This window comes from Bos grunniens, chromosome 10, assembly GCF_055505025.1.
Source record: "Bos grunniens cultivar Pamir isolate PY7600 chromosome 10, Bosgru_T2T1.0, whole genome shotgun sequence".
In the NCBI taxonomy this organism is placed as follows: Eukaryota; Metazoa; Chordata; class Mammalia; order Artiodactyla; family Bovidae; genus Bos; species Bos grunniens.
In genome coordinates this window covers 85,935,337-85,947,923 of record NC_141174.1, presented here as the reverse complement: position 1 = coordinate 85,947,923, position 12,587 = coordinate 85,935,337, and the positions used below count along the sequence as shown (strand labels likewise).

At 37.5% G+C, this 12,587-nt stretch overlaps 1 protein-coding gene across 11 annotated transcripts in view; it reads left to right on the top strand.

Moving 5' to 3' along the window:
- The window catches only part of KIF23 (kinesin family member 23), a 60,421-nt gene that overhangs the window by 34,531 nt on the left and 13,303 nt on the right, over positions 1-12,587 (top strand). For 6 of the 11 annotated variants that reach the window (XM_086322773.1, XM_086322779.1, XM_086322778.1 and 3 more), the window contains exons 5-11: positions 6,250-6,386; positions 6,609-6,718; positions 7,081-7,251; positions 8,963-9,004; positions 9,679-9,791; positions 9,929-10,050; positions 11,632-11,734. In XM_086322773.1, the coding sequence (XP_086178899.1) occupies positions 6,250-6,386; positions 6,609-6,718; positions 7,081-7,251; positions 8,963-9,004; positions 9,679-9,791; positions 9,929-10,050; positions 11,632-11,734 (798 nt within the window). The remainder of the gene's footprint in view (positions 1-6,249; positions 6,387-6,608; positions 6,719-7,080; positions 7,252-8,962; positions 9,005-9,678; positions 9,792-9,928; positions 10,051-11,631; positions 11,735-12,587) is intronic. The other 5 variants (XM_086322781.1, XM_086322780.1, XM_086322777.1 and 2 more) reach the window with 1 other exon arrangement.

The following is a 12,587-nucleotide window of genomic DNA, read 5'->3' as shown; positions in this document are numbered from 1 at the left end:
TCTTTTAGAAAAATTAGTTTTTCCAATCCAAGACCATGGGATATATCTTTCTATTTCTTTGAATCATTTTTAGTTTTCTTTATTAATGTTTTATAGCTCTCAGCATATGTCTTTCACCTCCTTGGTGATATTCATTCCTAAGCATTTTATGTTTTTTGGTGTGAGTTAAAAGGGATTGTTTATTTGTTGTTGTTCAGATGCCAAGTCATGTCCAACTCTTCACAACCCCATGGACTATATACAGCATGCCAGGCTTCCCAGTCCCTCCATTTCTTGTTTATTTACATTCACTTTTTGCTATTTCATTGTTAGTGTAAAGAAATGCAACTGATATCTGTATGGATACAAGATTAATCTTGTATCCTGCTACCTTACTCTGGAGAAGGCAATGGCCACCCACTCCAGTACTCTTGCCTAGAAAATCCCATGGATGGAGGAGCCTGGTAGGCTGTAGTCCATGGGGTCGTGAAGAGTCGGACACGACTGAGCGACTTCCCTTTCACTTTTCACTTTCATGCACTGGAGAAGGCAATGGCCACCCACTCCAGTGTTCTTGCCTGGAGAATCCCAGGGATGGCGGAGCCTGGTGGGCTGCCGTCTATGGGGTCGCACAGAGTCGGACATGACTAAAGCGACTCAGCAGCAGCAGCAGCAGCTACCTTACTGAATTTGTTTATCAGTTCTAGTGGTTTTGTGTGGAAAAACCACTTTAGGGTTTTCTGTATATGTTATCATGTCATCTGTGTATAATGACAATTTACCTCTTTCTAACCAATGTAATTGCTTTTTATTTCTTTTTCTTGTCTGATTGCTTTGACTAGCACTTCCAATCCTATGTTGAAGAGAAGTGGTGAGAGTGGACATCCTTGTCTTATTCCAGATTTTAGTGGGAAGGCTTTCATTCAGCTTTTCACCATTTTCTGTGGGTTTGTCATAAATAGTTTTTATATTGAGATATGTTCCCTCTGTACCCAGTTTCAGAAGGATTTTTATCATGAATGGATATTGAATTTTGTCAAATGCTTTTTCTGCAGCTATTGAGATAATCATGTGGCTTTGGTCCTTTCTTTTATTAGTGTGTATCACATTGATTTTATGTATGTTGAATCATTCTTGGAATCCTGGGATGAACCCAACTTGATCATGCTCTATGACTTTTTTAATATGTTGTCGGATTTCAGTTTGCTAGTATTTTGTTGAGAATTTTTGTGACCTTATTCATCAAAGATAATGGCCTGTAATTTTCTCTTTTTCTGTGGTATCCTTGTCTAGTTTTGATGTCAGGGTGAGTGGTGGCCTTGTTGAATGAGTTTGGGAGTGTTCCTAACTGCAGTTTTTTTGGAATATTTTCAGAAGGATAGGTGTTAACACTTCCCTTAATGTGTGATAGAATTTTCCAGTGAGGCCGTGCGGTTCTGGACTTTTGTTTGCTGGAGGTTTTAATCACAGTTTCAATTTCAGTACTTATGATTGGTTTTTTCATATTTTCTGTTTCTTCCTGGTTAGTCTTGGGAGATTATGCCTTTCTAAGAATTTGTCCATTTCTTCTATGTTACCCATTTTATTGGCAAACACTTAATTGTGGTAGTCTCTTCTGATTGTATATATTTCTCTAGTCTCCTATTTCAATTGTAATTTTCTTGATTTGATCCCTCTCCCTTTTTTTCATGAGGAGTCTGGCCATAGGTTTGTGAATTTTGTATATCTTTTCAAATAACCACCTTTAGTTTCATTGTTCTTTTCTGTTGTTTTCTTTATCTCTGTTTCATTTATTTCTGCTCCAACCTTTATGATTTCTCTTTCTTTCTACTCTGAGTTCTGTTTGTTCTTTCTCTAGTTGCTTTTGATATCAGGTTATGTTCTTTACTTGAGATTATTCTTGTATTTTCTAGTGCTTTTTTTTTTAACAATTGCAAAAAGCTACTTATCTTTTTAATTGAAATATAATGATAATATATTAATATATTAATATTAATATTTAATATATTATAAATATATTAAATGATAATATAATTTGTATATATTTATAAGGTTACAGCACCTTATATGTATAATTAGATCATTTATATATTGTAATGTGATTGCCATTGTAGCAATAATTAGCACCTCTATCATATTTCATAATTATTCTTTCTTTTTAGTAGTTGGAATAATTAAGTTCTAGTCTCTTAGCTAGTTGGATATTTGTAATACAGTTGTTTAGTCACTACGGAGAAGGCAATGGCACCCCACTCCAGTACTCTTGCCTGGAAAATCCCATGGACGGAGGAGCCTGGTAAGCTGCAGTCCATGGGGTCGCTAAGAGTCGGACACGACTGAGTGACTTCCCTTTCACTTTTCACTTTCATGCTCTGGAGAAGGGAATGGCAACCCACTCCGGTGTTCTTGCCTGGAGAATCCCAGGGACAGGAGAGCCTGGTGGGCTGCCATCTCTGGGGTCGCACAGAGTCAGACACAACTGAAGTGACTTAGCAGCAGCAGCAGCAGTCACTAAGTCGTGTCCAACTCTTTGTGACCCATGGGCTGTAGCCTGCCAGGCTCCTCTTGCCAGGATTTCTCAGGCAAGAATACTGGAGTGGGTTGCTATTTCTATCTCCATTATAATATAGTACTGTTGTCTATATTCACTGTACTGTGCATTATATCTCTAGGTCTTATTTACCCTTGTTGTAAGTAGTAAACTTAACATCTCTTCTCTCCTCCCACTTACTGTTCCCAAGTAACCCCTGTTTTACTTGATTTTTACAAGTTTGGCTTTATAAAATTCCACAAATAAGTGACATCAGAGTACTTGTTTGACTTAGCTCACTTAGCATAATGTGCTCAAGGTTTATCCAGGTTGTCTCAAATGGCAAGATTTTATTCCTTATTATGAAAGTGAAAGTCACTCACTTGTGTCCGACGGTTGTCTCAAATGGCAAGATTTTATTCCTTATTATGAAAGTGAAAGTCACTCACTTGTGTCCGACTCTTTGTGACCCCATGGACTATACAGTCTATGGAATTCTCCAGGCCAAAATACTGGAGTGGTAGCTGTTCCCTTCTCCAGGGTATCTTCCCAATCCAGGGATCGAACCCAGGTCTCCTACATTGCACACACATTCTTTCCAGCTGAGCCACCAGGGAAGCCCTTTCCTTATTACAGCTGAATAATATTCCATTGTGTTTATATAACATATTTCTTTGTCCATTGGTTTGTGGATGCTTAGGTTGTTTCCACGTCTTGGCTATTGTAAATAATTCTGAAATGAATGGGGGGTGTAAATATCTTTTCAAGGTAGTTTTTAAATTTTCTTCAGAAACTTCATTATGTTTAGGTATGTTTCTTCTGTACCCAATCTGCTTAGGGTTTTTATCATGAAAGAATGTTGTATTTTGTCAAATTGTTTTTCTGCGTCTATTGAGATGATCATGTGATTTTATCTTTTATTAATATGTTTATTGAATTCCTTACATTGAACCATCCTTACATTCAAGGCATAAATCCCACTTGGTTGTTATGTATAATTATTTTTAACTGTTCTTGAATTCAGTTTGCTGATACTTTGTCGAGACTTCCTGTTCCTATATTCATCAGGGATGTCGGGTCTGTAGTTCTCATTTCCTGCGGTGTCATTACCTGGCTTTGGTTTCAGGTTAATGCTGGCCTCATAGAATGAGTTTGAAAGTTCCCTTCTCAAATTTTTGTGAAGAGCTCGAGAAGGACTGATGTTGGTGACTCTTTAAATGTTTGATAGAATTCTTCAGTGTAACCATCTTGTCCTCGGGTTTTCTCTGTTGGGAGGTTTATGATTACTGATTTAATCTATTTGGTTATTATTGGTCTGTTTATATTTTCTATTTCTTCCTGATTCAGTCCTCTTTTTAAAGTTTATATTTTATATTGGAGTGTAGTTGATTAAGAATGTCATGTTAGTGTACAGCAAAGTGGTTCACTTCTGCGTATACTTGTATCTGTTCTTTTTCAGGTTCTTTCCCAGTTTAGGTTATTACATAATACTGACTAGAGTTCCCTGTGCTATATAGTAGGTCCTTGTTGGTTATCTATTTTAAATAAGCAGTGTTTATATGTCAATCCCAAAATACCAATTTACCCCTTCCCTTTGGTAACCTTGTTAAGTTTGTTTTCTAAGCCTGTGAGTTTGTTTGTTTTGTAAGTAGGTACATTTATCATTTTTATTTTTTTTTAGATTCTGCATATAAGCAATATCATGTGATATTTGACTTAGCTTCACTTAGTCTGATAATCTACAGGCCCATCAATATTATGCAAATGGCATTATTTCATGCATTTTAATGGCTGAGTAATATTCCATGTGTTTGTATACCACAATTTCTTTATCTCTTCCTCTGTTGATGGACATTTAGGTTGTTTCCACATCCTGGCTATTGTAAATAGTCCTGCAGTAAACACTGAGGGGCATGTATCTTTTTGAGTTACAGTTTTCTCCAGGTGTATTCCCAGTAGTGGGATTGCTGGATCTTCTTTTCCAGTTTGGATTCCTTTTATTTCTTCTTCTTCCCTGTTTTCTGTGGTTAGGACTTCCAAAACTATGTTGAATAAAACTGGTGATAGTGGACATCCTTTTCTTGTTCCTGAGCTTCTTAATGGGAATTCATTCCGCTTTTCACCATTGAGTAAGTGACGTTAGCTGTAGGTTTTTCACATATGGCCTTTATTGTGTTCCCTTAGTACCCACTTTCTGGGCAGTTTATCAAATGCTTGCTGAATTTTTTCAAAGGCATTTCTGCACCTATTGAGATGATCACATATATGGCTTTTATTCAGTTTGTTAATGTAGTGTATCACACTGACTGATCTGCGGATATTGAAAAATCATTGCATACCTGGGATAAATCCCTCTTGATCATGGTGTGTGATGCTTTTAATGTATTGTTAGGTTTGCTTTGCTAGTACTTTGCTGAGGATTTTTGTGTCTTTGTTTATCAAGAGATGAGCAGCGTATTCATCTGTGTAATTTTTTTTTTGAGGTATTCTTGACTTTTTTATCAGGATTATAATGGCCTAATAGAATGGGATTATTTCTTCTGCAATTTTTTGGGGATAGTTTCAGAGGGATAGATACAAACTCTTCTTTAAATGTTTGATATTTGCCTGTGAAGCCATCTGTTTCTGGACTTTTTTGTTTGGGATTTTTCCAGTCAGTTTCAATTTTAGTACTTGTGATTGGTCAGCAAACCAGATTTTAGTTTCATTGCTCCTTTCTGTTGTTTTCTTCATCTCTATTTAATTCTGCTCTAATCTTTATAAATTCTTTTGTTCTACTTGATTTGGGTTTTGGTTGTTCTTTTTCTAGTTGTTTTGGTGGTGATGGTGGTGGTTTAGTTGCTAAGTCGTGTCTGACTCTTGTGACCCCATGGACTGTAGCCTGTCAGGCTCCTCTGTCCATGGGATTCTCCAGGCAAGAATACTGGAGTGGGTTGCCATTTCCTTCTCCAGGGGATCTTCCCGACCCAGGAATTGAACCTGGGTCTCCTGCATTGCAGGCAGATTCTTTACCGACTGAGCAACAAAGTTGCTTCAGGTGTAAGGGTAAGTTGTTTGAGATTTTTCTTGTTTTCTGAGGTAAGACTGTATTGCTATAAACTTCCCTGTTAGAACTGCTTTTCCTGCATCACATAGGTTTTTAATTATTATGTTTTTGTTGTCATTTATCTTCAGGTATTCTTTGATTTTCTGATTTCTTCAGTGATCTATCAGTTGTTTAGTAGCATCGTTTAGCCTCCACTTGTTTGGGGTTTTTTGACAGTTTTTTTTCTTGTGATCGATTTCTAATCTTCTAGTGTTGTGGTCAGAAAAGATGTCTGATATGATTTCAATTTTCTTAAATTTACTGAGACTTATTTTGTTATCCAGCATATGATCTATCCTGGAAAATGTTTCATGCGCACCTGCGACGAATGTGTATTCTGTTGCTTTTGGACAGGATGTTCTATAAATATCAGTTAAGTCTCTGGTGAGAAGTGTCATATAAGGCCTGTGTTTCCTTATTGATTTTCTGTGTGGATGGTCTGTCCACTGATGTAAGTGGGCTGTCAGAGGCTCCCTATTACTGTTTTACTGTGATTTCTCCATTTGTGTTGTCAGCATTTACCTTATTTATTGAGGTATCGAGTAGTTAATATTAAGTGTTTTCTAATACAGTATTAGAAATATTATAAGTGAAGAACTTTTAAGATACAACCCATTGTGACTTTCACATATAATTGTGGCTTGTTATGTTGTAGGTCTCCTTTTTACATATGGTGTGACGGGAAGCGGAAAAACTCACACTATGACTGGCTCTCCAGGGGAAGGAGGGCTGCTTCCTCGCTGTTTGGACATGCTCTTTAACAGTATAGGGTCATTTCAAGCTAAACGATATGTAAGTGTGTGTGGTTTTTTTTAAATTGTATTGTGACTCTCACTAAAAGACATAGGTGCTAAAATACCTGTGAATATAATTATTAAGGGAGAGCTAAGGCACTGAATACCTTTTAAAACCTTAAATGTGTTTAAATGTTAACTGTCTTGTTTCTTAAATATATTTCTTACTATTTATGACAAAGTCTAAAAATTATGGTCTGATTTTTGCCCTCACTTCAAGGTTTTTAAATCTAATGATAGGAATAGTATGGATATACAATGTGAAGTTGATGCTTTATTAGAACGGCAGAAGAGAGAAGCCACACCCAATCCAAAGACCCCCTCTAGCAAGTAAGTAATTATATGTTTTAATTCTGGCCTCATGGGAACCCTGTCTGGTCAGGTCAGAAGTGGAGAAGTTGGTCTGACAATTGACTTTAGTGAGATAAAAGTTGAGGGATGTTCTTAATTATTTTTGCTCAGATGTTCTATTTGGTTTTGAATGCACTGCTCTTGAATCACTGTGTAGGGAAAAGGTGCCACTCGGGGTGAAAGAAGGTATAAAAGTCTGTGCCGTGTATCTGGGAAGACATGGGAGAACGTTGGCCCAGCCATGAGTATGAATAAAGTTGCTCTGTGCATTCTTGCTTGTAATAGAGGTCATTTCTCATAATGTGTAAGATGAGATTGAGACTTTTTTTTTCTTTTTTCAGACGACAAGTAGATCCAGAGTTTGCAGATATGATAAATGTACAAGAATTTTGCAAAGCAGAAGAGGTTGATGAAGATAGTGTCTATGGTGTATTTGTCTCTTATATTGAAATATATAATAATTACATATATGATCTATTGGAAGAGGTGCCATTTGATCCCATAAAGCCTAAGTAAGTAGTGGAGAGAGTCCCTTCTTAGCTGACTAACCTTGACGAAGTCACTTCACATCAGTGACCTTAGTTTCCTCAGCTATAAATGGGGATAAAGCTTACTTCTGTTTTAAAAATGAAATATAACTCATATATCATGCAGTTGGTGTGTGGTGAATAGTTCTGTTATTTACTTGATATATAGTTAGTTGTATTAGGAAAACCAGTGGTTAAAGCATCTAAGGAGAATATTTGCTTTAGACTTTACTTTTGGAGAAGGAAATGGCAACCCACTCCAGTATTCTTGCCTGGAGAATCCCATGGATGGAGGAGCCTGGTGGGCTATAGTCCACAGGGTCGCAAAGAGTCATGACTGAGCGACTTCACTTTCACTTTACTTTTAAAAACTCTTGGCCCTAGGCTATATTTTGAGAAAGATCTTAATTGTATAAATAAGTGTCCCTATAGATGTGCCTTGGGGCTACCTTTCAAGAACCTAACACTTAATGTTGGGAATTTGCAGCCTGTAATCTGTGTCCTGGTGATCTCCACAGAATGGAGCCTAAAGCTGCTGTCTGCACAGCTCATAGTCACATACCTTCCATCATTGATTAATAAGAAGCGACATCCGTATTGTCATTGCACCAGAGTTAAAAGACTGTGCCTTAGATTTCCTTGGGTCTTGCCCTGCTGAGACTGAAGGCCAGCTACAGTCTGCATTACATGTTACCTCTGTGCCAGAGTGGACTCCAGAGTCTCACATCTAATAACAGTACCTTGTTCATAGTCTTCAGCTAAATGCTTGTCTTCAATGCTGTCTGTTAGGGCCTCTTAAGACGTGAATAATGTGAAGACCTGTATTATATATTTAACATTTGCGTATATGACTCAGTCAGATATTATTGAAGGAACAGCTAGATTTGGAAAACCATTACACTGAGGTGTCAGTATATCCACTTTATATTATAAATATAATATTTATATTAAAGAGTTTATAGACTATCTTATAGATGAATTACTTTTTAACTTAGTATTTATATTAAATACTTAGTGTTTATAGACTAAATTATTATCAGGCTTCCCTGGTGGCTCACTTGGTAAAGAATCCGCCTGCAATGCAGGAGACCTGGGTTCGATCCCTGGGTTGGACAGATCCCCTGGAGAAGGAAATAGCAACCCACTCCAGTATTCTTGCCCGGGAAATCCTATGGACAGAGGAGCCTGGCAGGCTATAGTCCGTGGGGTCCTAAGAGTCGGACATGACTTGTCAACTAAACCACCACAGACTAATTACTTGTTTCAAAGTGTCAGTTGTGTGTACCAGTTTCCTAAACTTTTTTGATGTCATTTGTTGCTACCAATCACTTTCACTCTGCACATGTACCAAGTTTCTGTTTGATCTGTTCCAAATGAGATTGTTTTCTAAGAAGCCTATCTTGTTTATATTATGTAAATGACTGACAAATGTGACTGTATGCCTTGTAACCTTCCTGGTAACACCTTGAATGAACTCACAGGGTGCTTATTTGGCAGTGAATTCATTTTGTTAGGGTGGTGTTTAACCTGTTTTGTTTTGTTTTGTTTTTGAGCTGATTTAAGGTTTAGTTTTTGATACAATGAAGGAGAATTTTAAAGATATGACTCACTGTAACTGTCACATACTCTAGACTGAATGTGTTGTTATGAGATGGCTGCTGTAGAAACAGTAACGTCTGCCTTATTCCTTTGGTAGGTGGAACAGTTGCAGCACACCCATGAGGAACACAGATTTTGTGTATGTGATGTGTTGACTCTTTTCTTAAGGAGAAGGGTGCAGTTATACTAGTGGTTGGCATTTGTGGCATGTTCGCATGTAGGTGATTTTTCATTGGTCCTGGGCCGGCTGCTACCTTATCTAAGTCCCTTCTTCCTGAGAAATCTGCCATTGGCTGAATAATGGTGGCTGGTGACTGTTTCTGCCCCAACTATTCACACGACTGAGGCCAAACAGGCAGCATCTTCCCCATCTTCATCCTACCTTAAGAGTAAAACTTGACCAGCCACTTTGAAAGGATTGCCACTCCTGGTATATACCAAACTCCTTCTGAATTTGTTTTGTTGTTGACAGAACCAGCTCAATCTGTTGATCTTTTAAAATTAAGAAAATGCTAGATTTTGATGCTTAACCTTTGCATGTGATGGTGCTTACCACTACTGTGATCTCTGATTAGTAAGTGTTGTTTCATGTGCTTTGTAGGAATCAATTAGAGCAAAGCTTTTATAACAAAATAGATTCCTGTTATGTAACTAATCTTAACTGTATATCCTTATTCTTATCCAAGTGTAATATTCTTCTGGAGTCTTGCTTAGGCTTATTCCCATTGTAAGAATGGATATCATGTTGCCTGACATTTTAGTCCTTAAGTCCTGGGATAGTTTAGGAAACTAATGTTTTTTTCTTTCCCCTAGACCTCCACAATCTAAACTGCTTCGTGAAGACAAGAACCATAACATGTACGTTGCAGGATGTACAGAAGTAGAAGTGAAATCTACTGAGGAGGCTTTTGAAGTTTTCTGGAGAGGTTAGAAGCAGAGTTAGAAGTACAAATATATAAAGTGATAAATATAATCCTGAAAGTTGCTACTCTACTGACAATACTTTTTAGTTGGGTAGAAAGTATATACACTGAAATGAGCAATGATTTCTCTGTCACTGTAGGCCAGAAAAAGCGACGAATTGCTAACACACATTTGAATCATGAGTCGAGCCGTTCCCATAGTGTGTTCAACATTAAATTAGTTCAGGCTCCCTTGGATGCAGATGGAGACAACGTCTTACAGGTAAAGGTTTAATGTGTGGAGTTTTTCCTGTTCTGAATCCTTAATTTAGGAATTAGGGTTAAATCATGAAGGTTTCATTACACTGAATACTGTGCTAGAATTATCTTATGTGTAGCTGATGACATTTTTAAAAAATGTTCCATTAATTAGGTAGTATAGTTCTGGGAAGTGTTAGTTGCTCATGACTCAGTCGTCCGACTGTTTGAGACCCCATGGACTGTAGCCTGCCAGGCTCCTCTGTCCATGGGATTCGCCAGGCAAGAATATTGGAGTGGGTTACCATTCCCTTCTCCAGGGGATCTTCCCGACCCAGGGATAGAACCTGAGTCTCCCGCATTATAGGCAGATTCTTTACCATCTGAGCCACCAGGGAAACTCTTGTTCTAGGAAACCGGCTATTAAATCATAGAACCTGGAATTTTGTTGTGAAAAAGATTTACAAATCTTTATAAATATCTAATAGAGGAGACAAAATATGATTCATTGTTTTTCTCTGAAGACTCATTTTGTATGTAGAAATTGTTCCTGGTTTTAAAATGTTACCAACAAACTTTTCAGGAGTGGTCAGTTTTAGACTGTTCTCTCTTGGTGACAGGCCAGTGGAGCCTGCAGCTGCTGGTCACTGTTTAAAGCTGGGCCTTTTATGCTGCAAGGCTTATATTAATTAGTAACAGCATCTGAGCCTGAATGTAAAAATCATTTAATGAGTTTAAGGTATTAAAATGTAATCCCATTCAAAACATACTGTGAAATTGTGGTATATCACGAAGGTTTTCAGATGGCAGTAGATGGTACGGCATGGTACTAAAGACCACCAGGATTTGAATTCTGGTTTGTATGCATTTACTAGCTGTAATTACCTAGTTGTTATAAACTCCTCTACATAATAAATAATTTCTATGTGATAAACAATTTCTGCATACAAAATGAGTCTTCAGAGAAAAACAATGAATCATAACATATTTAATCCCCTCTATTAGATATTTATAAAGATTTGTAAACCTTTTTCACAACAAAATTCCAGTTGTAATGCTGTGAGGATTAAATGAGGTGATGCATGTAAAGCCATTGCTTGGCTTACAGTCAGCACTTGATAAACGTTAGCTAGAAAATGCTTCTCAGTCTCTATACACTTGCTTTCCTCTGAATCACATCTAATGTATTAGTAATATCAGTTATGTGTCTCTTGACTTTCTTATAAAAGTTATTAGAGTATCATGAAATTATTACGCTGTAAGATTATTAAATATCTCATTATACAAATGTTTAGTCTTGCTCTAGACTATTTAGCAGACATTTATTGAGCTCCTACTGAGTACTTGAAACTGCGGTACTGGAGATGAAGTGGCTGAAAGACAGAGTTCCTGTTTTTATGGAGCTTACAGTGTAACATAGTCTGCAAGTAATGTCATGAGGATATTTATCATATGCTTTTAGTAAACTGTTCCCCCCAAACATGTATCCTTCCCCCTTATTATGCATTTTGTATTATGTAAACCTTATATTCGTAAGACTTAATTTCACTTGAACATATTTAAAGAACACTGTAAACTCATGTGATTGGCATTATCTTCCCTTCAGGAAAAAGAACAAATCACTATTAGCCAGTTGTCCTTGGTAGATCTTGCTGGAAGTGAAAGAACTAACCGGACAAAAGCAGAAGGGAACAGATTACGTGAAGCTGGTGAGCAAAGCATAGTATTTACTTATTGCTACAACTTTCAAAAACTCGCAGTGCCAGTTTATTGCCTGCTTATTGATGGTTTAAGCCTAACTGTCTGAAATTTGACTAAAAATTTAGAGGCTAAGTGACTAGTGCTTCTTCTTTAGTTACGCTGGTTTCATGTTGATCGGTTACACTAATTTCTCTAAGAATGACGTGGTGGTTTAGTCGCAAAGTCATGTCTGACTCTTGGGACCCCATGGACTGTAGCCCTCCAGGCTCCTCTGTCTGTGAGATTTTCCATGCAAGAATACTGGAGTGGGTTGCCAATTCCTTCTCTAGAGGATCTTTCCAACTCAGGGATTGAACCTGCGTCTCCATGCTGCAGGTGGTCTCCTATCTTGCATGCAGATTCTTTACTAAGCCACCAGGGAAGCCTAAGAGTGAGGAAAAGTGACTAAATATAAAGTAAGTTATATTCCTGTTGAAAGTGTTATATCTATGGCTAGAGTGGTCCATAAAATTAAGTGATTTAATAGTTCCTCCAACATTCACAGTGGTAAAAATCGGCTTCCGGAGATAGGAAAAATCTTTGAACACAAAAGCCATCTGAAATCTGTTTTTCTTTTTTAATTTTTCATTTAGTACAGCCATTTATGATATGATTTATGCTAATAACATTCATGGAGTACCTACTGTGTTACAGGAATTGAAGACATACCTAGTACAAGAGAGGCAAACAGCTAGTAGAGCGTGAGGGAGGTGAGCAGCAGGTGCTATGGGAATACAGAGCCAGGCTATTCCATCCATTCTGGGGCTGTATGTGAGATGGGGCTTTGGCGAAGAATGCGTGGAGCTGATGAGGCATGAGCTC